The 22,144-nt window shown below is 48.1% G+C and overlaps 3 protein-coding genes across 12 annotated transcripts; 2 read left to right on the forward strand and 1 right to left on the reverse strand.

Annotated features, from left to right (window-relative positions):
* Positions 1–240: 240 nt before the first annotated feature.
* Positions 241–4,541, reverse strand: denr (density-regulated protein). Of its 3 annotated transcripts, none has more exons than XM_040197528.2 (8): positions 4,383–4,541; positions 2,356–2,468; positions 2,213–2,232; positions 1,887–1,971; positions 1,364–1,453; positions 1,027–1,143; positions 801–940; positions 241–566 (listed from the first exon to the last, which is right to left on the reverse strand). In XM_040197528.2, exons 2-8 carry the CDS (start codon positions 2,456–2,458, stop codon positions 522–524), a joined length of 600 nt encoding a protein of 199 aa, XP_040053462.1. In that variant the 5' UTR covers positions 2,459–2,468; positions 4,383–4,541; the 3' UTR covers positions 241–521. The 3 variants fall into 3 exon arrangements, with proteins under 3 accessions (XP_040053462.1, XP_040053460.1, XP_040053461.1); XM_040197526.2 differs by lacking the exon at positions 4,383–4,541 and adding an exon at positions 3,576–3,811; XM_040197527.2 differs by lacking the exon at positions 4,383–4,541 and adding an exon at positions 3,437–3,728.
* ccdc62 (coiled-coil domain containing 62) lies at positions 4,086–8,412 on the forward strand. 7 transcript variants are annotated; one of them, XR_013452619.1, is made up of 14 exons: positions 4,086–4,533; positions 4,612–4,652; positions 4,750–4,887; positions 4,982–5,174; positions 5,262–5,428; positions 5,505–5,606; positions 5,721–5,892; positions 6,020–6,121; positions 6,349–6,437; positions 6,923–7,023; positions 7,326–7,476; positions 7,693–7,936; positions 8,011–8,087; positions 8,216–8,412. XR_013452619.1 is itself a non-coding variant. In XM_040197421.2 (13 exons), exons 1-12 carry the CDS (start codon positions 4,467–4,469, stop codon positions 7,933–7,935), a joined length of 1,566 nt encoding a protein of 521 aa, XP_040053355.2. In that variant the 5' UTR covers positions 4,086–4,466; the 3' UTR covers position 7,936; positions 8,011–8,412. The 7 variants fall into 7 exon arrangements, 4 of the variants coding, with proteins under 4 accessions (XP_040053355.2, XP_040053356.2, XP_040053357.2 ...); XR_013452620.1 differs by having other exon boundaries at positions 7,693–7,931; XR_013452621.1 differs by having other exon boundaries at positions 4,753–4,887; positions 7,693–7,931.
* Positions 8,413–8,520: 108 nt separating this feature from the next.
* Positions 8,521–21,809, forward strand: hip1ra (huntingtin interacting protein 1 related a). 2 transcript variants are annotated; one of them, XM_078088752.1, is made up of 34 exons: positions 8,521–8,749; positions 8,988–9,051; positions 9,463–9,605; positions 10,461–10,517; positions 10,699–10,779; positions 10,854–10,930; positions 11,016–11,077; positions 11,174–11,314; positions 11,534–11,591; positions 11,707–11,782; positions 12,219–12,356; positions 12,437–12,535; positions 12,644–12,827; positions 12,978–13,066; positions 13,677–13,793; positions 13,893–13,994; positions 14,355–14,549; positions 14,851–14,961; positions 15,050–15,244; positions 15,336–15,483; positions 15,629–15,715; positions 15,805–15,912; positions 16,016–16,152; positions 16,405–16,515; positions 16,596–16,654; positions 16,728–16,758; positions 16,857–16,919; positions 17,223–17,323; positions 17,418–17,523; positions 18,585–18,708; positions 18,784–18,845; positions 19,268–19,560; positions 19,903–20,392; positions 21,184–21,809. In XM_078088752.1, exons 1-34 carry the CDS (start codon positions 8,669–8,671, stop codon positions 21,217–21,219), a joined length of 4,026 nt encoding a protein of 1,341 aa, XP_077944878.1. In that variant the 5' UTR covers positions 8,521–8,668; the 3' UTR covers positions 21,220–21,809. The 2 variants fall into 2 exon arrangements, with proteins under 2 accessions (XP_077944878.1, XP_040054172.2); XM_040198238.2 differs by having other exon boundaries at positions 19,268–20,392.
* Positions 21,810–22,144: the final 335 nt, after the last annotated feature.

The raw sequence follows: 22,144 nt of genomic DNA on the forward strand, positions 1-22,144 counted from the left end.
CGGGATGACCCAGAGGAGCGTGGAAACAACTGTAAACGTTATACGCCCGGGGAGCACGGCTTCATTATAAAACTATTATGCAGGGGACAAGGTTCACTCGGGGGGGCTGGAAAACAAGCAACCTGCGGCAGTTAAGTGACTCAGATAAAGCAGGTGACTTCATCCTCTGTGCTCTTTAAAAATGGTTCTTTTTTGGTTTTAAATAGACACAAAAGAAAAACAAAGTGGGAAAGAAGAGCGTACAGGCGAAGGAGACTGAAATTTATTAGCCTACAGTTTCTGTTTGAGTGAAGAACATTTGGGAGGTTTCATGTCATACCACCTTTGGCAAGCGAGAGAAAGCAGCTATTATAATAACCAAAAGGGGAAAAAAAGGAAAAATGAAGCCAAGTGAGTGGCAGAGTCCGCAGCTTTTTATGAACAGTAAATAAAATAGGTATAAAATGACGTAATGTGTACATTTGGCCAGGTTGTCGTCGTTACAGGTCACATCCGTTTCAGTAAAAGTGCATATTTGGTCTTCACTTCTTGACTTCACCGAGATCTTCGATGCTTTCATCGTCCACCTGAAACAGACACACGACGAGTTCAGAGCCGAGACGATCCTCACAAATACAAAGAATGTGTCCAACACATTCGCTCGCTTAGTAAAAAAAAAAATGTAAAAACTAAATCAAAGGGCTTTTCACAAATTTTGTTGATTAAATTATTGCGGCCCACCATCTCAGGTTGTTCTAAACTGTGCAGACACAGAAGGTCACAGCGGGTGCAAAGTGACCCCGAGACGTCAGTCGGCTCACCTCGGGCCACTTCTCTTGAATGACGTCGATGATGTCGTCTGTGAAATCTCCCTGAATGATTATTTCATCCTCCGCTGTCACTGAGGCACCACAGGAGAATTTCTGGGCGAAGAACCGCTGAGCTTCTTTAAGTTCGATGTCTGCAAAGAGTCCCCGTAGGATGCAGGTCAGAGAACAAAGCACCTGAAAGAGTCGGGGAATAATAAAAACAGGAAACAGCGCTCACCAAATGTCGCCATGCCGCACACTCTGGTCACATATTTTTTCTTGGCTCTTGGGATTTTTGCTATTGTGACTTTCTGAGGAAGAGTCTTCTTTTTCTGTTTGATCTGTCCTCTGCCACCTTGAGAAGATAAAAACAACAAAAATCAACCAAAGTCTTTGGAGACGTCCAACAACACGACAGCAGCGCAGTTATTTTCATTAAATCAAACATAGATAATAGAATATCCAAATCTACCAGCTTTGACGTGTAGGGGTCACAACAGGAACAAGGCAGCGTAACAATCCACAACAGGAACAATATAATCAGCCTGCTAAAGATAAAACATTCGTCAGCGTACCTCTCTTCTGTTTCTTTTTCTCCTCCTCCTCGCCAGCAGGAGGCGCTTCTCCGGCGCTGAGATCCTGTTTGGGGGCGTTCGCTGCCGGGCCTGTGGTTCAGAGGGACAAGGGGAAAAAATATCAAAACCAACAAAACCAGCGCGCTTCCTACCTTTTGGACAAGAGACCGGTGGTCCCGCAGAGCGCTGCTGGCTTTTCCTTTCAGGAAGAGGTCACTACTGACCTTTGACCCGGGAGGATTTGACCTCATTATGAGGACGGTTCTCATTCTGAATACATTAAACGGAGTTTGTAGGCTCGGAGTCCAACAGATAATTTGCATTCTTCTGAATAACTTCTCTCTCTTTTATGCTCCAGGTGGGTTTAATATTTCACTCATTAAACATCACATGGCAGAATAACAGCGTAACACTGACAATAAATGTGGAGTAAAATCATTTATGACCTTTTGTTGACTCTATGTCAAAATGACCACATGCAGACTTTGGAGAGGTTAAAAAAGCTTAAAAAAAAGGAACTCACCTACAGTCATCGTGGCAAACACATCTGGGAAGTTCTTCTCAAGCCAGTGCCTACATTTAGCTGGCTCAGGCATGTACTCACAGTACTGCAGACGCAACAGAGAGGAATCAGTCACTCCAGAACTAGTAGCGCAAATATACAGTTTGACTGGTGTATGAAGAACGCGTGTGTTTGTTTGTTTACGGTCTAATATGTCGTCCTTGTTTTAGCTGGATGAATTTCTGTATTTTACATGTTGAGTTTAAAGCGTCTAAATCGTTGGCCAATAAAGTGTAATCTGATATCACAAATGATATATTTGCAGATGATTTAGTCCTAAAACTTACCTCCGTAGGAAGAGAGCACACTGCAAAAGAAGAACAACACATCTTTAAAAGACATGAAATGAAAAGTATATCAGAGTTAAAAGACAGTTAAAAGACAATGAGGACGGTGTGATAAGATGCCAAACTAAAGTTCCACACTGTACCTCCACAGTAAAGTACTTTCAGCGGGTACTTTGAGTCAGAGTGATATGTCCGATGTTCTGGTTTGCTTTCCACAGAACCAGATTCCATCTCAGTAGTAGCCATCACAAACGATCTGCAAAAAGACAGAAAAAAACACCATGAATTGTATGCAGAGTAGATGAATAGAAACAGGAACATTTAAAAAAGGAAAAACCTGCAGAAAAGACTGGAGACGGATATTAGATGGAGATGGTTCCATGGTGCACATTGAGGAATTTAATATAATGTATTGTAAGACAATCTTCTGCATCATCTCAGTCATGACAAAATCATATAATTTAAAATCATATTTACATTACGTGTCATTTAGCTGATGCTTTTATCCAAAGCGACTTACATTAAGTGCATTCAACCATAAGGACGCATATGCAAAAGAACAAGAATCCGCTTTCTTGTTTCTTCAAGAAAGTGCAATCTAATCAAATAAGCCGATCTACAACTTGCTATAGAGAAGTACAATTTTATGAGCTACAATTTGTTTAAGGTTTTTTTGTCTAATCGTTAGTGATGTCTTTAATGTTAAAATAAGGTTTTTAATATATAAATATGAGTAAATGTTCCTTTATTTGTATAGATTGAAGTAAATACTACCAAATAACTTCAGCACTTTCATTCATCCTCAAACATTAACTTAAACCTAATGACGGGTAACGAAGACGGGTACGTCTTCAAATGTGTCACACTATCAAGCAATATTTCATCATGCTAGCACAGATCTGTTGCAGGAGCTAACAGCATGACACAGACTTGTGGGACCTGAAATTAGCTTGCAGGATGGGAGCTAATTTAAGGCACAACAGCAGCAGGGCAGTTAACAGTTGGCTTGGTAGCATCAGAAGAAGTCAGCTAGCTTTAGCTGGCTAACACATGCGGCTGTTATATTAATTACATCGCTTAGCTACAAATACATTTTGTAATGTGTATGACTTGGATATAACAGTTACAATCACACTACAACGGTGGAGACAAACTGTGCCGTGATGTAAATATACCCCGAGATTAGTTTGAGTCGCTTCATTCGTCAGGTAACCGTTGACTCACCCAGCTGTCACCGTCAGCACCAGTTTAGTGGGGCTTTAGCTTAGCATGCTAAACAAAGCTAATCAAGCTAACGAACTGCACGGACTGCGCCGTTAAAAACAACCCGAGTGACCGGGAGAAGACGGGCTGAGTTACGTACCCTGCGAAATATACTCTTAGAATTGATGCCTCGTCTGTGAATCCGCTCGCATTATTATTGAGGTTGGTTGGACTTTTAGAAAACCATTCTCTTTGAACTGGGTTTAGTTGGCGTACTTTTAGCACGCCTAGTGGCGCTTCTTGTTTTACTTGTGAAAGTAGGCGGATGCGCAGCGCCGATGCGCAGCAGCGCCTCCCGGCGGCCGGAGGGCGAACGAGCGACCCTCACCCGTTAGATGGAACATGTTCCAAATCAAGTGATATAAACGTCCATTACAGACGAGTGCGGGATTAACTGATTACTGATTTAATATAATTCATTTTGGGAGAAAATAATGTGATGGCAGGTTGTGGTTTTTATGTTTTAAACCATGATGTGCGGAAGTAACAAAATCATTTATTTAACTAATTATACTTCCATATATCCAGGAAATAAGTTATAGAAGACACGCATAATACTAACTTGGCTTTAAATAAAAATAATGTTGAAAAAACAAATGGGCGTACGTTTGAGTGACGTCATCGCCCAATCCTCGTTCTCCCACAAAAGTTAAAGTAGCTCAGAAGCTAACGCTAGCTAGCAAGCCATTTTCGAAATAACAATAACGCTACAAATATACATACAAATATACATTCTGCTAACGGTATTTAAATGTGGTTTTGAAACGCGCGGTTTATTCACACAACAGTTAACTTCTTGACCCTTATTTTGCATCGATTCCGTTAATTATTGTGTTAACTTTGGCCTCACTAACTTAAGCTAACGCTAGCTGACTAGCATGCCCCCCCAAAAGATGAAGTCACGTACATGACGCTAACATAAGACCACTGGAGGAGAAAACACCAAGGAATGTGGCGTAATATCAGCTGGTAGCTGCTGTGATGTGATGTGATGGAGGAAGGGAGAAGATTGTCCCCATCGGGTGGAGGAGCCTCAGCCGGGTTCCCCTGGTCCAATGGTAAACACACACACACACACACATCATTGTGTTGACCAACATCTACAACTTGAACCCAACTTCCACGCTGTCTTTCAGACGCTTCCGCCGTGTTGTGGCACAGCACTCCAGTTAAAAAGGTCGGTGACGTTTGCCCCCGACAACGCTTATAATGAACAAGGTTAAACACAGAAAAGGCCTCCACGGTGTCTGATTGGTGATCTGGCACTTTCACAGAAGAATGCTGGTGCTTCACTGGATGCCAGCCAGCCGGCGGCCCCCAGCGGCTTCAAGGTGGACAACGTGGCCCCGCGGTGGGCCGTAAACACGCCTCCCATCCCGGCCGCCCCCCTGTGCGGCTCGCAGGTCACCGAGGTGGGGTCACATTCAGGACCCCCGGTTCCCTCGTGTGTAAAGCATCTCGGGGCCACTGCGGTAATTCGTGCTGTGTGCTTTGCAAAACAAACAGTTCCCCGTGATCGACCCGAGCGGCTCCGCCGTGCAGCGGCTGAGGAGGGAGCTCCAGCTGCTGATGGCCGAGCTGAAGGACCGGGACCGGGAGCTGAACGCCATGGCGGCCTCCCATCACAGGCAGCTCCACGCCTGGGAGCGAGACCGCCAGAAGGTGCTCTCCCTGGAGCAGCGGTGTGCCCGCTTGGACGGTGAGGACGCCAGGACGCCTTCTTTGATTTGATACGGATCCTCTTTTACTGTTTCTAGATTCTGTTTTTTTATTACCGTCGGTGCAGAGGAGCTGCAGAAACGCAACGAGGTGATCAGAGTCCTGACTAAGCGCGTGTGGGGTGTGGAGAGCAGGAAGGAGGAGGTCCAGAAGGAGCTCAGCGCGACCCAACAGAAGCTCTGTGAGCTGGAGCACAAACAGCAGAACATCAGCCAACAATGTCAAGACTTTGAGGCACGATTGACGCATAACTACACGTTCATGCTGGCTCATGCTGCTTTTAGGTTAACGGGTCTGTGGTGTCTCTTAGGAGAAGAACCAGAGTCTGAGCTCCACGCTCATGGCTTTGTCCACTAAGGTCGGCTCCCTGCAGGTCAGGGAGGAGGAGCTGAGCTCCATGCTCAAACTCAAGGTGATGTCACTTCTCTGTGTCTCCCAGGGATATACGATAGTGTTGTTTCTTGTATGGGTTGAGATGTCCAGCTCGTTGGTCAATGGGATATACGCACCCCCCCCCCCCCTCCAGGACAAAGATGTGACCGAGGCCTCTGGCCACGTGGACGACCTGACGGCGCGCCTGCGAGATCTGGAGACGACGGTGACAGAAAGTCGCTCGCGGGAAAGTGAACTGCTGAGAGACTCGGAGGAGAACAAACGCCGCTGCAGAGAGTCCAGACGCGAGGTCACGCACCTCAAAGGTACAAAGCGAAGGACCCCCTTCGCCCCCCTGGTCCTTCTCAACATTGCACCCTGTTTCTGAAGCTTGAAGCTTGTCATGGTGTCCGCTGCCTACATGCATACAGTTACTGGTGTCGTGTCCTGCAGAGGAGCTGCAGCAGCAGGTGACACAGAGCAGCAGCCAGAGGGAGGAGATCATCCGCCTCAAACAGGAGCTGCAGCTGCTGCACAGAGACCTGGCCTGCTCGGGTAACTGGGACTTTATCCATGTCTATCCACATCTTTGTTTTTTATTGTTTACTGCTGTTATTTCACTGCCACTTTTTAATTTAATTAATATTTTAATCTGAATTATTCTCTGTATATTTAAAGGAATTATTTAGAAGCGTTTTAAAATAAAACCAGGATAATTCTAGTGAGAGTCGCGACAGAATGTTTCTGATCCGGCTGAGATGAGCAGTGATGTTTGTCTCCAGGGGAGGGAGACGGCTGGAGGGACGAGCTGCTGGAACTGGCTCGCTCCAAACAGGAGCGCGCCGCCTCGGAGCTTCGCTGCCTCCGGCAGGTACGGCGTCCCCCGGACAACAAGCGTCCCCCCTTCACAGGAAAGCTTTTCTGGAAGAGAAACTCCCGTTGTTGGAGTACAGTTCAGGGACTTCGTCATTTCCTCATTCCTGAGTCGTCTTTCTGGTTCCCCAGCATTCCTCTGCTGGTCTCCTTTAGTCCCTGTTAGTCTCCTTTAGTCTCCGTTAGTCTCCTTTAGTCTCCTTTGTTCTCCTCTAGGCTCCTTTAGTCTTGTTGAGGCACTTTCTACTTTTTTATTTCTCTTTTCTTTCAGTCTCTTTCAGTGTTTAAAGTGTCTTAAATCACAATAAGAGTTTTTTTTTATCGTCTAGATGCATTTTTTTATTACGACAATTCGGCTGCCATTAAATATACAAATACATATAAAAATGAATTTTGCATGTATTTCTAAATGTGTTTACTTTGGATTCCTGTCCAGTTGTTCATTGACTATTAAATTGAATGTTGTGATGGATGCGTGCCCAGGTGTGTGAGAATCAGCGGAGCGACCTGCAGCTTCTGCAGACGAACCTGGAAAACGCCCGCGGAGCTCTGTGGAAGAAGAGCGGCCGGCTGTTACCTGACAGGTGAGCAGCGTACACACACACGCACACGCACACACACACACACACACACACACACACGCCGACACAACACAATCTAACCAATCATCGTAGCAGCAGTCGACCAGCACGCCTTCTTGGCAAAATATTCAATATGTGGACACTGTTTTAAAAGAACAAAATAAGGCTTTCCTGTGTTTCTTGTTAAATATGTGTGGCTGAGGTCCTTCATGTGTTGGTCCTCATGTAGTCGGTACAGGTGACCTGTGACCCCTGTGACCCTCCTCGTGAGACGGTCTCCAGTCGTTTTGCTCTGTGTGTCTCAGTCAGGACGGGCGGAGGAGCGTCTGCCCGGACGGCCGCTCGCTCAGAGCCGAGAACTCCAGACGTTTGGGGGACGCCGCCTCTCCGCCGGCGGCCAGCCAGCAGGGCGCGGCGGACGGTGACCCGGGGGTCTTCTCTTCGCGCTCCATTGACGTGAGACAGGAACACAGTTGTGTCAAATCACCCCGGCGGATGCGAGTGTTACTGTATCTGTGCGGGTCGAGATGAAATACTAGTGATCAAGCAGGAGCTTAAACAACCTGCATGCTAAGCTAAGCTATCAAGCTTCTCATCGTGCACCAATAACTAAACGTAAACCCATTCCTTGTAGCTCCATGTGATCATCTGACCCCCCTCCACCTCCTCCAGGGAGACGATCCGCTCTGCAGCTGTTCTCTGCAGCAGCTGTTGGACGAGTCCAGGCGGCTCGCGGGTCCAACAAGCTGCTGCAGCTCCGTGCACGGCCCCGGGGTCCCCGCTGTGAGCTGTGGGGCCACGGACCCCCTGTACCCTCATAAGTGCCAGGCGCCGCCCCTCCTCCTCCTCCACCACCTCCGCCCCCCCCAGCCGCCCGCGGTGGAGGAGTTGCACGGCGCCGGTTTCTGTTGGTGAGGTGTGGCATCGCGGGTGTAGTTTAGCTCAGGTGTGTTAAGACTTAACTGATGTCTTTTTTTTTCCTCCCGTCAGACCGTCTGAAGACACGCGGCTCCTCGACACTCGCTGGAGGGCTGCATGTTTAAAGGTTATCGTCAGTATTGATCAAAGTGAGTTCATGTGCTCTACTAGTAAGCGTGTGATGAATACTCGGCTACTGGTGATCAGCGGTGATGCGCCTCTCAAAGCCCTCGGTGATGCTGTGTTTTTATTTGATGGCTCTGCATTGTGTTCGTAGTCCATGCGCGTGATGTAGACTGGGTGGGACTGAAACCGGTCCTACGGGGCCGCCTGCTGCTCCGTCTGCCGTCTTTCCAGTTCCTCCGCCCGCAGATGACTCGGTGGCTCCAGAGGACGCGTCCGTGGCTGCTCGTAGCTCCGACATTTTATAGCCTGCTCACTACTTTTAATTAAAAATACATTCATATGCCAAAACCTTTCGTTGGTGTTTTATTGCCGGGGAATAATTGCACTGATTTTGACGAGTTTCCTTTTACGCGGCAGCGGAAGCGGCCTTTTTTTTTTTTTTACCCGCGTGCCAGCTTGGTTTCTTTAAGAAACACTGCAGGGTTTTAATCAGAAGAAGCGATCTGAAGACGGAGCGTTTCAGGACGTCTTTGGACACTCGTTACCTCACAGAGGAAGGAGAGCGCAGCGGAACCCGGAGGCCTCCGAGTGGATCCCAGACAAAATGAGCAAAACCAAGAACAAAAGCGACAACAAGACGGAGAAAGCTTTGGCAGCAGAGAAAGAGCAGTTTGGGAAACAACAGGTGAGTCTGATGGATTACTGATGAAATCCGACTGCAGGAGGGAGGAGAAGATATGCGGCTCGTCTCCTATGTGACGTCCTCGTTGGGAACTTTTTTGGTGACGATTACTGAACCAGAACAGCGAATGTGAAGCTTAAACCGACAAAAAACTAACGTTTGAAGTTGGTATTTAGGTGGAAATGTTTTCCTTTTCTTGTTGTTTGTTGCCAAGTGTTTTTGTTTGTCTCTTTTCTTTCAGCTTCACAGCATCAGTAAAACTCTCGTTTCCGGTGAAGCGCCTCCGAAAGAGAAATATGTGCGCAGTATCCTTTTACGTTTAACTTATCAATTACATAAAGCATCTGAGGGGAAAGTCAGAGGACCCCGAGTCAATTGAGGCGCATCCTCTGGAAACCACGAGATATTTCACTTCGAACTCCAAATATGAATCTCACGGGAGAACGAAAGATGAAATCAGAGAATCAACTATTTGAATATGGTTCAACCTCTGGGAACCTTGATTGTCCATCAGAAATGTCACGACAGTCCGTTGGAAAGTGAACAAGAATATGAATCTCTCTTTAAGAACCGTGAGGATTCGTCCTCTGGGGGACGTGAACGTCGGCGCGCTCCGTCCTCCTGAGGGCGAGGTTCAGATAAACGATTCCTTCATTAGACGTGAAACCAACGTGATCAAAGTATCACACCCTGTTTGTGCCTTGACGGCTGTGGCGACATCATCGTGGGGACGCACAAGGAGGGCGGAGCCACCACCTTCTGGTCCTACGTCCTCAACCTGCCTCTGTCCAGCAACTCCATCATCAGCTGGAAGTTCTGCTACCTGCTGCACAAAGTGCTCCGGGACGGACACCGAAACGTGAGCGCCAGCCGGAACCTCGTCCTCCCGCGATGTGTCTCCTCCTTCCTCCTTTCTGTCTCCTTCCTCTCTGTGTCTCCTTCCTCTCTGTGTGTTCTCCTTCCTCTCTGTGTGTTCTCCTTCCTCTCTGTGTCTCCTTCCTCTCTGTGTGTTCTCCTTCCTCTCTGTGTCTCCTTCCTCTCTGTGTGTCCTCCTTCCTCCTTTCTGTCTCCTTCCTCTCTGTGTCTCCTTCCTCTCTCTGTCTCCTTCCTCTCTGTGTGTCCTCCTTCCTCCTCTCTGTCTCCTTCCTTTCTGTGTCTTTTTTCCTCCTCTCTGTCTCCTTCCTCCTCTCTGTCTCCTTCCTCTCTGTGTCTCCTTGCTCTCTGTGTCTCCTTCCTCCTCTCTGTCTCCTTGTTCTCTGTGTCTCCTCCCTCCTCTCTGTCTCCTTGCTCTCTGTGTCTCCTTCCTCCTCTGTGTCTCCTTCCTCTATGTGTCTCCTTCCTCCTCTCTGTCTCCTTCTTCCTCTCTGTGTCTCCTCCCTCCTCTCTGTGTCTCCTTCCTCCTCTCTGTCTCCTTCCTCCTCTCCGTCTCCTTCCTCCTCTCCGTCTCCTCCCTCCTCTCCGTCTCCTCCCTCCTCTCTGTGTCTCCTCCCTCCTCTCTGTGTCTCCTCCCTCCTCTCTGTGTCTCCTTCCTCCTCTCTGTCTCCTTCCTCCTCTCCGTCTCCTTCCTCCTCTCCGTCTCCTCCCTCCTCTCTGTGTCTCCTCCTTCCTCTCTGTGTCTCCTTCCTCCTCTCTACCTCCCTCCTCTCTGTGTCTCCTCCCTCCTCTCTGTGTCTCCTCCCTCCTCTAATCTCCGTCCTCTCGGTTCCATCCTCAGACGGTGCGGGATTCTCACCGATACTGCAGGAATGTCAGGGACATGGGGGTTCTCTGGGTGAGTAGAAGTACCAGAAGTAGAAACATTAGAAATATTAAACTGATAAAAATATGACTTTCCCAACTGGAAAATAATCTTCCGTATTAAATGATTTATACTATAAATGAAAGGATGGTCCTTCAAGAGGACTCGTTTAATTTGTAGTGTAAAATAAATAAATGGCTTTATTTTATTGCAGGGAAACTTGCACGACCGATACGGCCACATCGTCGCGCTGTCGGCCAAGTTCCTCTGCCTCAAGATGGAATTTCACGCCAAGGTACCGGGTGATCGTTTGTGTTTCATGGCTCGCGCATCGATGTGGGGATGATGATTCTTAAAGTGACTCCTCAGCACAAGGCGGTCGCAGGCAGCCTGGAGGCCAGCGACGAGACCCTGGAGAGGGAGGCGGGGAACGACGTCACCAAACTGTACGTCTCCCGTCCTGATATCCGCCGCGCAGCATTCACTGTCCAGCGATCCTCTTCGTGAATGTGGCTCTTGACGCGTTTGCAGGCTGGATCTGGTGCAGGAGCTGATGGATTACTGGGAGGGCGGGCTGAAGATGCAGGAGACGGGTGAGCTCCTCTTGGTGTTCTCTGCTTTCATACGAGGGCAGAGCGGCGGACGGGGGTCTGGGGACGTCTTTGATCGGGTGTCGTTCTCTCTCAAAGTCCTGCGTCAGCTGGACGCCAACGGAGCGAAGTCCAGCAGCCCGGCCGGGCAGTGCCGCCTGACCCCTCTGATCCCGCTGATCCTGGACTGCAGCTTCCTCTACCACTTCTCCGTGCTGCTGATGTTCAAGCTGCACAGCCGTGAGTCCGCTCGCTGCAGGAAGCCTCCCTTTCCGTCCGTCCGCCCTCCACTACTGGAATTCTGTGCTGTGATTCTGTCATTTACCTCCCGACATTGTTTATGTCCTCATTTCAATGTGTTATTCTTTACTTCTTTGGAAATAACTTTCCAGTTTCTTCTCTTGTGTGAAGTATAATTGTTGTTATTTAATTTGTGTATATTTCATTAAATAAAAACAGGCATCGCTCCGGATGTTCTTCTCGGACATCGAGAGCGGTTCCGTGACTTATTCAACAGGTTTGTCCTCGGCGTTCTCTTCAGGCATCATCACGCTCTTGCTTTCTCATCGGTTGTCGTGGTGACGTCTCGTTTCCATCGGTTGTCGTGGTGACGTCTCGTTTCCTTTCTTCAGCCTCGCTCAGTTCTTTGACCGAGCCAGAGAAACAGAGTTCTTCAAGAGCATCATCCAGATCCCGGACCTCCCCGATGTGAGTCTACATATACGCCGAGTATCTTCTCCATTAATCGATCGATTGTTTGGTTTGTAAACTTGTTGAAAATGAGAAGAAATGGCTTCACAATCGAGTCACAAAGTAACACTTTCACAATGTTTCTTATTATAACGAATACATCAGCATTATTACTAATAACATAACTTTATTAACGTCAATACATTTACATTTACATGTAATTACATTTCTAGAAAAGCAGAAAATCTGCACATTTTAAAAGCTGTTTTTTCCTTAAAAATGACAAAACAACTAAATATTTGCCAACATGTTTAAAATGTTGAATATTTGGATTTAACAAAAACTAATGTTAAACTGTGTTATATATATTATATACAAACTGCACTAAGATGTAGTTCAGTAGAAGGAAGAAGTGACATAAAATAAATAAATAAATATATTTATTTATCCACAGGCTCCTCCCAACTTCCTCCGCGCGGCGGCGTGGGGCGAGTACAAGAAGCCGGTGGTGGTGATGGAGGCCGAGCAGCGCCACGACGAAGAGGACGTGGAGACGCAGCCCGAGTTCAGACAAGACACGCAGACGCCGCAGGTAAAACGCACAAACAGACTCCGCCTCTTTCCCGCCCTCCTGGCGGCCCCCGCCGGCTAACGCTGTCGTCCCCGCGGCAGCACCACCTGCTCCGCCAGACGGGCTCATCTGAGGTGGAGCAGAACATGAAGAGGGAGCTGGAGGCGCTCAGACCTGAGCTGCAGCTCATCAAGACCGAGGTGAGCCCAGTGGGGGTCGTGGAGGGGTCGTGGGGGGGGGGGGCACGGCTGGATCCCACGCGACCGGGACGTCCCGGGTGTCTGATGGGCGGGTTTTCTGTCCCTCAGGCCCAGAGGTGCGTCACCGAGCTGAGGGCTCAGGTGAACCGGCTGGAGGCCGAGGTGGAGGAGCAGCGCGCCCACAAACAGACGGCCATGATGGAGAAGGAGCACTTGCGGATGGAGGTGGAGGCGCTGCGGAGCGCCAACGTGGCCAACGTGGGGGCTCAGATCGGATTCAAGGAGGCCGACGGTGAGTCCACAGACGTGGGGTGTCTTTTAATTCATGGACGTGTTCATCGAGAAGCACGAAGATGCATTTCACTAAAGCTAAATGCTTAGTGGCGCTTTAATAAGACGAGCAGTGGCTCCTGACACCATTTCTCATGCATCCGGCGCGCAGGCAGAGCCCACGCAGCAGAGATCCGCTTCACGCAACTCAAAGAGAGACACGCCGAGCTGATCACCGGCCACGCCGACTTGATGAAGAAGGTGAGCTCGACCTTCACGCCACCTTGGTGACGTGCTTCGGTTTAATTAATGTGGGTCAGGCACAAAAACCTTCCTTCCCCCTGAACTCAACACGTGTGTGTAATAAAATGACACACATCTGGATGAAGTAATACGGTAATAATGTGTGGAGCCAATGGGACACGAAGTGGTACAAAACCCTTTTCAGACAGAAACACTTTATGGATCCGTGTGCTACATTTCAGTTGCACCGACAGAGAATACGAAACAAATATGTTCATCCGACACGTCCAACATCCAACATGCAACCGCAGTGTGAACTGAACCAATTCAAGTTTAAATATTTAAATCAAAGGAAAAGTTACACAACTACAAAGTTCACTCACTCTTGTGTCTGTACAGAACTTGTGAAGCTGCAGCCAGTTAGCTTAGCTTAGCACAAAGACTGGAGGTAGAATGGAACTAGCATGTAAGACCACAATTTGCACAGATAAAACATTTTGATCCGTGAGCTTTTAGCTAAACCCGAACCCGTTAGACAGATCCATGCTAGCTGTTTCCAGTCTTTATGCTAAGATAAGTAGTATTAGAAGCATATATATATGAATGTTGCGTGTTGTTGTTTGTGCAGAACGCAGAAACTGTGAAGTTGCTCTCGGTTGCAAAACACGGTCAGGACGAGTGGCTGAGGAGCAAACAGCAGCTGGAGGAGGAGCTGGAGAACGTGCGACAGGAGAACAGGAACATGGTGAGAGAACCTCCCCCCCTACCCCCCCCTCCCTGTGTCATCTGCTGGTTCACAACACGCCATTGAGCCTATTGATCAGGTATTTCCCCCCCCGATCAGATGAGCCGGCAGCAGCAGGAGGTGCAGCGCCTGAGCAAAGAGCTTCTGGAGCAAAGGGCGGAGCTGGTTTACGCTCGCAGCTCTCTGGACAGCAAAGTGACGGTGAGGCCGACGTCAACAACAACAACAACAACCACGAGACGCCAGGACAAAGTCTACGTCCCTTCTTGGCCTTTAGATTGAGGCGTCTTTCTAACCGTTTTGCTGGTTAATTTTTCATTTTGACCAAATCCAGCGACTAAAGGCCATTGTGCCTTTAGCTTCAGCTCTACAACCAAATCTATGTTTCCATTCCCCATTACGAGATATCTCCATAAATAATCGTGGAATCTGTGGTTTTTATCCAGCGCATTAGAATAAAAGGTAAAAAGCGAACACAGAAGGAAACAGGAGACATTTCACCTCCAGAGGAGTCGCTCTAAGTAGAGTAATGGCCGGATTCCGCGTCCCGCCTTCTTTCAGGAGGGGTCCCAGCTGAGCGGCGTGCTGGCCGCCCTGCAGGCGGAGCGCGACGCGCTGCTGCGCTCGGCCACAGATAGGGAGGCGGAGCTTAACGCGCTGAGGGGGCGGGCCCAGCAGCAGCGGGGCGCCGCGGACCAGGAGCGGGACCACCTCCTCCGAGAGCTGGAGGCCCTGAGGGCTCAGCTGCAGCAGCAGGTACGACACGAACGAAGTCTGTGAGACACAATCGTCATTTAAGCAGCTCGTTCAGGCTTGAAGCTCTTTGGATCGTTGCAGGAGACCAAAATGATCCAAAATGATGAACAGTTTCATAGCTGTCAGTCAAAAACCACTCAAATGATCTGGAGCAGGGACTTCCGAACCAGAGAACTCTAATATTACATTCTAATAATTACGGCAACACGTAAATGGATTATTAAATCCATTTAATGTCTTTTGTGTTTCTTTGATGTGTCACCTTTGTGCCTGTACAAATGAAACGCTCCTCTCCGTAAAGCTGAGCATCAACGCGGAGCAGAGGGTGGAGATCGACGGGCTGAGACGAGAGCTGGACTCCACGCGGGCGGAGTTGAACCGCCTGAACGGCGCCCTGCAGAGCAAAGAAACGGTGGGAAACCATCCACACTCCCCCTCGGCCTCCTCGGGCGGTTTGGAAACCTCATCGCTGCCTTTTCTCCCCTTTTGCGATCCCTCAGAGCGGCACCCAGCTGAGCAGCTCTCTGGCGGGGCTGCAGGCGGAGAGGGAGGCGCTGCTGCGCGCCGCCGGCGAGCGGGAGGTGGAGCTGACCTCCCTCCGGCAGCAAGCCCAGCTCCACCTCAGCTCCATGGAGGAGCAGAGGCGGAGGAGCGGCGCCGAGCTGGGGAGCCTCCACGCCCAGCTGCAGCAGCAGGTGGCTCTCACACACACACACGTACACACACAATACACACTTGGGTACACTTGGACTGATGGTGTGTGTGTGTGTGTGTGTGTGTGTGCAGGCCTGCCGGGAAGGAGAGCTCTCCAGGAAGCTGCAGGAGGAGCAGTTCTGCCTGCTGCAGTGCGCCGTGGTGGAGGCCGAGGGCATCGTGCTGGACGCCGTGGCCAAGCTGGACGACCCCGTGCACGTCGCCTGCATCAGCTCGCCCGGTAAACAGGCGGTGGTGTTTGGGCGGAGAGAAGGAAGATTGTGTTGTTCTCTTATTCTGCCCCTTGATGCTACCCGGAGGAGCTCAAAGTTCTCCTCGGCTTCCTCATCCAGTCGCTCTCACCGCTGCCCCTCCCTGTGTTTCAGATTATCTGATGAATCGAGCCGAGATCACTGTGAGCGCCATCGACAAAATGCAGCAGAGCCACGCCGTCTACGTGGGGAACATGAGCGGTGAGGATTCATTAGACATACGAGCATAAAGCAGACAAACGGTGGAAGTTATTTTATGACATGTGATGTTTGTGATGTTGAATCTCCAGACGCCAGCGGCCTGCTGAGGTCCGTCACGCAGTTCTCTCACCTCGCCGCCGACACCATCGTCAACGGCTCGGCGACGTCTCACTCCGCCCCCACCGACCAGGCCGACCGTGAGAGCCGCACACACACACACACACACACACACACACACACACACCGAGGGGGGGCGGGGCTACAGAAGTATGAACCCAACGAACCCTGTGCGTCCCGCAGGTTTGATTGACAGCTGTCGGGATTGTGCCAACCGCTGCCTCCTGTACCTGAAGGACCTGAAGTTTCAGGCCACGTTACCGGGGGCGGATCCCTCCGCCATGCGGGCCGCCGTGCAGCGGATCCTCGCGTTGGGACAGGTGAGACGCATTTAAAAAACTACGCGCGACTAACCTTGAGATTGAGAATTATTCATAATATATTGTGTTTTACCCTTTTAGTCTATTATTCTGCCTTATTTATGATTTATTACGTTACTTTTTTTAAATCTCCCGTGTAAATGAAGCTTTATTTCTTTATAAAAACTCTATAAACTGTCCTTGAGTGCAGTAAAGTTGCTTTCCTCACATCCCGGTGTGAACTTTAATATATGAACACGTACGATTGTTTAGGATCTCCGTCCCAGAGGACAGGATGTGCTGAAAGAGGAGCTGGGAGCCATGGTGGACAAAGAGATGGTCGCCACGGCAACTGCCATCGAAGAGGCGGTACTGCGAATGGACGTGAGGACGCTCGACCGAGATCAACTGACACACACAGACACACACACGGTGATGCTGAACTCGTTTAATCTGTTTCTCAGGAGATACTAAATCAGGCGAGGAGAGAAACTTCTGGCGTCCAGCTGGAGGTCAACCAGAGGTGAGACGATCGCTCCGGGAAGCACTTCTTTGAAACGTGTTCTTCTGTGATGACTCTTATTGTTTCTCATCAGCATCCTGGGATCCTGCTCAGACCTGATGAAGGTAAAGAGTCTGTCTACTTTAGGAAAACATCTCATTTGGTGTTCTTGGTCTTCTTTTTAACTGTGGTGATTCTTCTTCTGTGGTCCTTTTGTCTGCAGGCGGTACACATGCTGGTGACGGCGTCTACCGACCTGCAGAAAGACATCGTGGAGGGGGGCAGGGTGAGTTACTGCATCATTCAAACGCTCTTATTAAATAAAAAATTGTAAAGGTGACGCGGCTTTATTTAAAAAGCACTTTCAAGCATTTGAAACACAGACTTAATTCCAAGTGCCAAAAAAATAAGAAATACAAAACTGACTAAAATCTTTTATTTTATTAGTAAAACTAAGTTTAAAATAAACTTCTTTGAAAAATGCTTGAAATATGAATGGAACAGAGGAGGATCTGACAGCAAGATGAAGTGATAACAGCAAATAAAGCGGTGCGTCTACTGACACTTGAATAACCGTTCTTTGCTCCAGGGAGCGGCCTCCGTCACTGACTTTTATGCCAAAAACTCTCGCTGGACGGAGGGACTCATCTCGGCCTCTAAGGCTGTGGGCTGGGGCGCCACTCAGCTGCTGTACGTACGCACACACACACACACACACACACACACACACACACACACACACACAGTGTCGTCCACGCGTCCTGATCATCCTTTGTGCGGTCAGGGACTCGGCTGACCGGGTGGTGGGGGAAAAGGGAACGTACGAGGAGCTCATCGCCTGCTCTCACGAGATCGCTGCGAGCACGGCTCACCTGGTGGCCGCCTCCAAGGTACCTTCAGTTGTCCTCAACGCCCGTTGACTCTGTAGCTGTGGTTTCATGTGTTACCTGTGTGTTACCTGTGTGTTACCATAATGGCTTCTGCCGTCTTACAAAAAACAAACATTTAATAGTTGTTACCTGTTCAACCAAAATTATTTGCTCCTATTCTACCTAGATTTAGTCTTACTACTTACTACAGATCTGGTCTTAACCTCCTCAATTCTGGTCTTAATCTACTCCGATATGGTCTCAACATACTCAGGTCTGGTTTTATACTCAGATCTGGTCTCAACCTACTTAGATCTGGTCTCAACCTACTTAGATCTGGTCTCAACATACTCAGGTCTGGTTTTATACTCAGATCTGGTCTCAACCTACTTAGATCTGGTCTCAACATACTTAGATCTGGTCTCAACATACTCAGGTCTGGTTTTATACTCAGATCTGGTCTCAACCTACTTAGATCTGGTCTCAACATACTCAGGTCTGGTTTTATACTCAGATCTGGTCTCAACCTACTTAGATCTGGTCTCAATCTACTCAGGTCTGGTTTTATACTCAGATCTGGTCTCAACCTACTTAGATCTGGTCTCAACCTACTCAGGTCTGGTTTTTTACTCAGATCTGGTCTCAACCTACTTAGATCTGGTCTCAACATACTCAGGTCTGGTTTTTTACTCAGATCTGGTCTCAACCTACTCAGGTCTGGTTTTGTACTCAGATCTGGTCTCAACCTACTTAGATCTGGTCTCAACATACGCAGGTCTGGTTTTGTACTCAGATCTGGTCTCAACCTACTTAGATCTGGTCTCAACATACGAAGGTCTGGTTTTACACTCAGATCTGGTCTTAACCTACTTAGATCTGGTCTCAACCTACTCAGATCTGGTTTTATACTCAGATCTGGTCTTAACCTACTCAGATCTGGTTTTATACTTGGATCTGGTCTTAACCTACTTAGATCTGGTTTGAATGCCGGACTTCCTGTAACTTGTCTGATGTCTTTTAGTTGTTCTTGGTGCCTCTCTAAATATCCTTTAACTGTACGCTGTCATCGGTGGTGACCTCAGGTGAAGGCCGACCGCGGCAACAAGAAGCTGCACGCGCTGAAGCAGGCCTCGCGCCACGTCAACGACATGGCGGCCGTGGTTGTCACCTCCACCAAACACGGGCAGCAGCAGGTCTCGGACCGAGGTGAGGGAACGCTCCGCCCACCACGCAGGCCGCGCGCAATCCAACAGCAGCTTTAACCCCGCCGTGTCTCCACAGGTGCAACGGACTTCTCCGGCATGTCTCTGATAAAACTGAAGATGGAGGAGATGGAGGCTCAGGTGAGACGGTTGTTTCGCAGTGGGGGAGTGAAACACAAAGCGTTTACGCCACAGGAACATCTGAGGAACATGTTCCCAGCATGAGTGTTTCTCTTCTCCTGCCACTTTATGCCTCTACATAGACCTCCATCAGTAATTGAGACCATGAGAGAAAAGATGGTCTGTTTTTACATAGTTCTTCTTAATGATGTCATCGGTGTCACTTGGTTGGGTTCTAGTAAAACCAGATCATGCAGGTTCACCAGAACCTCCTTCAGCTCAGACTCCAGCAGAGACCGGTCCACCAGAGGTTCCTGATGATCACTTTAAGTAACGTTGTTGCTGTGTGACTTTTTTGAATGTGTGGTGGTATTTCCTTCGGTAAAGGCTCTGAATAGTGAGTGGAGAGCAGCTGACGTGGTTGTTCCCTCTGCTTCTCTCAGGTGAAGGTGCTGCAGCTGGAGAACCAGCTGGAGCAGGAGCGGGTCCGCCTGGGGGAGCTGAGGAAGAGGCACTACGACCTCGACGCCTCTGGAGACGGAGACACAGCCGGCGAGGACGGAGACGACGACTTCCCCCCCCCACCGCCCCCCACCCTGCTGGACCCCGCGTCGGAACCTCCGTCCTTCTCACGGCCCCACCTGAACACCCAGAGGGTCGCATCGACCAATCCCTTTGCTCCAGCTCCAACAGAGCCTCCGTGCTCCACAGTGACAAACACCGTCACCCCTCAAAGCTACACCCCTTCTCAAACTTACACCCCTTCTCAAACCTACACCCCTTCTCCAAACTTAACCCCCTCTCAAACCTACACCCCTTCTCCAAACCTAACCCCCTCTCACACCTACACCCCTTCTCAAACCTACACCCCTTCTCCAAACCTAACCCCCTCTCACACCTACACCCCTTCTCAAACTTACACCCCTTCTCCAAACCTAACCCCCTCTCACACCTACACCCCTTCTCCAAACTTAACCCCCTCTCAAACCTACACCCCTTCTCCAAACTTAACCCCCTCTCAAACCTACACCCCTTCTCAAACCTACACCCCTTCTCCAAACTTAACCCCCTCTCAAACCTACACCCCTTCTCAAACCTACACCCCTTCTCCAAACTTAACCCCCTCTCAAACCTACACCCCTTCTCCAAACTTAACCCCCTCTCAAACCTACACACCTTCTCCAAACTTAACCCCCTCTCAAACCTACACCCCCTCTCCAAACTTAACCCCCTCTCAAACCTACACCCCCTCTCCAAACTTAACCCCCTCTCAAACCTACACCCCCTCTCCAAACTTAACCCCGTCTCAAACCTTCACCCCTTCTCCAAACTTAACCCCATTCCAGACTCCCCTCCCAGCTCAGCCCTACACACCTAACACAACGCAAGCTTACCTAAACCCTGAAACGCACTCGCTGTCGCATCCCTCCGCCCAAACCACTTCTCTCTCCCGACCTCAGTCACCATCTCTGCCCCAGACTGTGCCTCAAAACACTGCAGAGACCGCCAAACCGGCCTCGAGGAGATCCAACATCTTCACCAAATCAGGGAACCTGCTGAAGAACGCGGTAAGGAGTTGAAACCCTTTTGCTGTAGAGCTGGATGTTCAGTCTTAAACTTCTCAGATATAGTTTTAAACTACTCAGATGTGGTCTTAAACTACTCAGATCTTGTTCTAAACTACTCAGATGTGGTCTTAAACTACTCTGATCTAGTTCTAAACTACTCAGATCTGGTCTTAAACTACTCAGATCTAGTTCTAAACTACTCAGATGTGGTCTTAAACTACTCAGATCTAGTTCTAAACTACTCAGATGTGGTCTTAAAATACTCAGATTTAGTTCTAAACTACTCAGATGTGGTCTTAAACGAATTGGGTCTAGTTCTAAACTACTCAGATGTGGTCTTAAACTACTCAGATTTAGTTTTAAACTACTCAGATGTGGTCTTAAAATACTCAGATTTAGTTCTAAACTACTTGGATGTGGTCTTAAACTACTTGGATCTAGTTCTAAACTACTCAGATGTGGTCTTAAAATACTCAGATTTAGTTCTAAATTACTTGGATGTGGTCTTAAACTACTTGGACCTAGTTCTAAACTACTCAGATGTGGTCTTAAACTACTCAGATTTAGTTATAAACTACTTGGATGTGGTCTTAAACTACTTGGATTTAGTTCTAAACTACTTGGATGTGGTCTTAAACTACTTGGATCTAGTTCTAAACTACTCAGAAGTGGTCTTAAACTACTCTGATCTAGGCTTCTTCTTGGATGTTCACCACTGTATGTTATTTTAACCGAGATGATTTAACTAGATCTGTTTGTCTATATAAGTCTTTTCTTTTTTTTCGTTACAGTTCAAACGAAGTGAACCTGGAACTGGGGAATCTTGAAGCTCGACTGACATTTTACCAAACAATTCATGGTCGAAGTATGAATATAGTTATACAACTCAAAATCACTCTAATAATATCTGTATTATGTTACTGATTGTTGTTTATTATCAAGTTGATTTATTAAAAATCACAAAATAACCTGAGGCAGAATGTTTCTTCTGACTTCTGATGTGCAAGTTTTTAAATATTTGTCATGTTATCCACGTAGTTTTGGTCACAAGTTAAACAAATGTACGGCGCTTTACTTGAGTACTTACATGTTCTGCTATTCTCCTTTTACTGTACTACATCTCAGAGGTCTGTATTGTAATTTTTACTGTAGTACATCTCAGAGATCTGTATTGTACTTTTTACTGTAGTACATCTCAGAGGTCTGTATTGTATTGTACTTTTTACTGCAGTACTTCCTTTAAACCAGGCAGTCTCTGTTCTCACAGCGACCTCATCAGTCTGTTATTTCTGTCATGCGCAATTCAAACTGCAATCTCACCACTGTGATCTCTGTGTGAAGCTGCATCAAACTACAGACACATTTACCGGAAATAGATACTTTCAGAATAAAGGTGAAGCAACATATGTACACTGCATTTTTGGAGATTGTTTTTGTTCTACATTATAACGCAAAAGAAGAAAGGACTTAAAACGCTTTAGATATAATGTAAATACACAACATTAATTAAATGAAAAAACGCATGATTCAACATCTGATCGATTAAATGTTCTTGTAGCTGTTATTACGGTGGCCAATACACATTTTAGTGCAAACATTATAATGTGCGTTAGTACGATCAGGGAATGGATTTTATTCAAGTAATGACTGGAAAGTTTGCATATTGTATGATAGACTTGTGTTAACGTGTTTTGTCCACATACAAATAGATTATAACGGGTATATTTTATTCTGAAACGTGTAAGCGGAAGT

The sequence above is a fragment of the Gasterosteus aculeatus genome, chromosome 14, assembly GCF_964276395.1.
Source record: "Gasterosteus aculeatus chromosome 14, fGasAcu3.hap1.1, whole genome shotgun sequence".
In the NCBI taxonomy this organism is placed as follows: Eukaryota; Metazoa; Chordata; class Actinopteri; order Perciformes; family Gasterosteidae; genus Gasterosteus; species Gasterosteus aculeatus.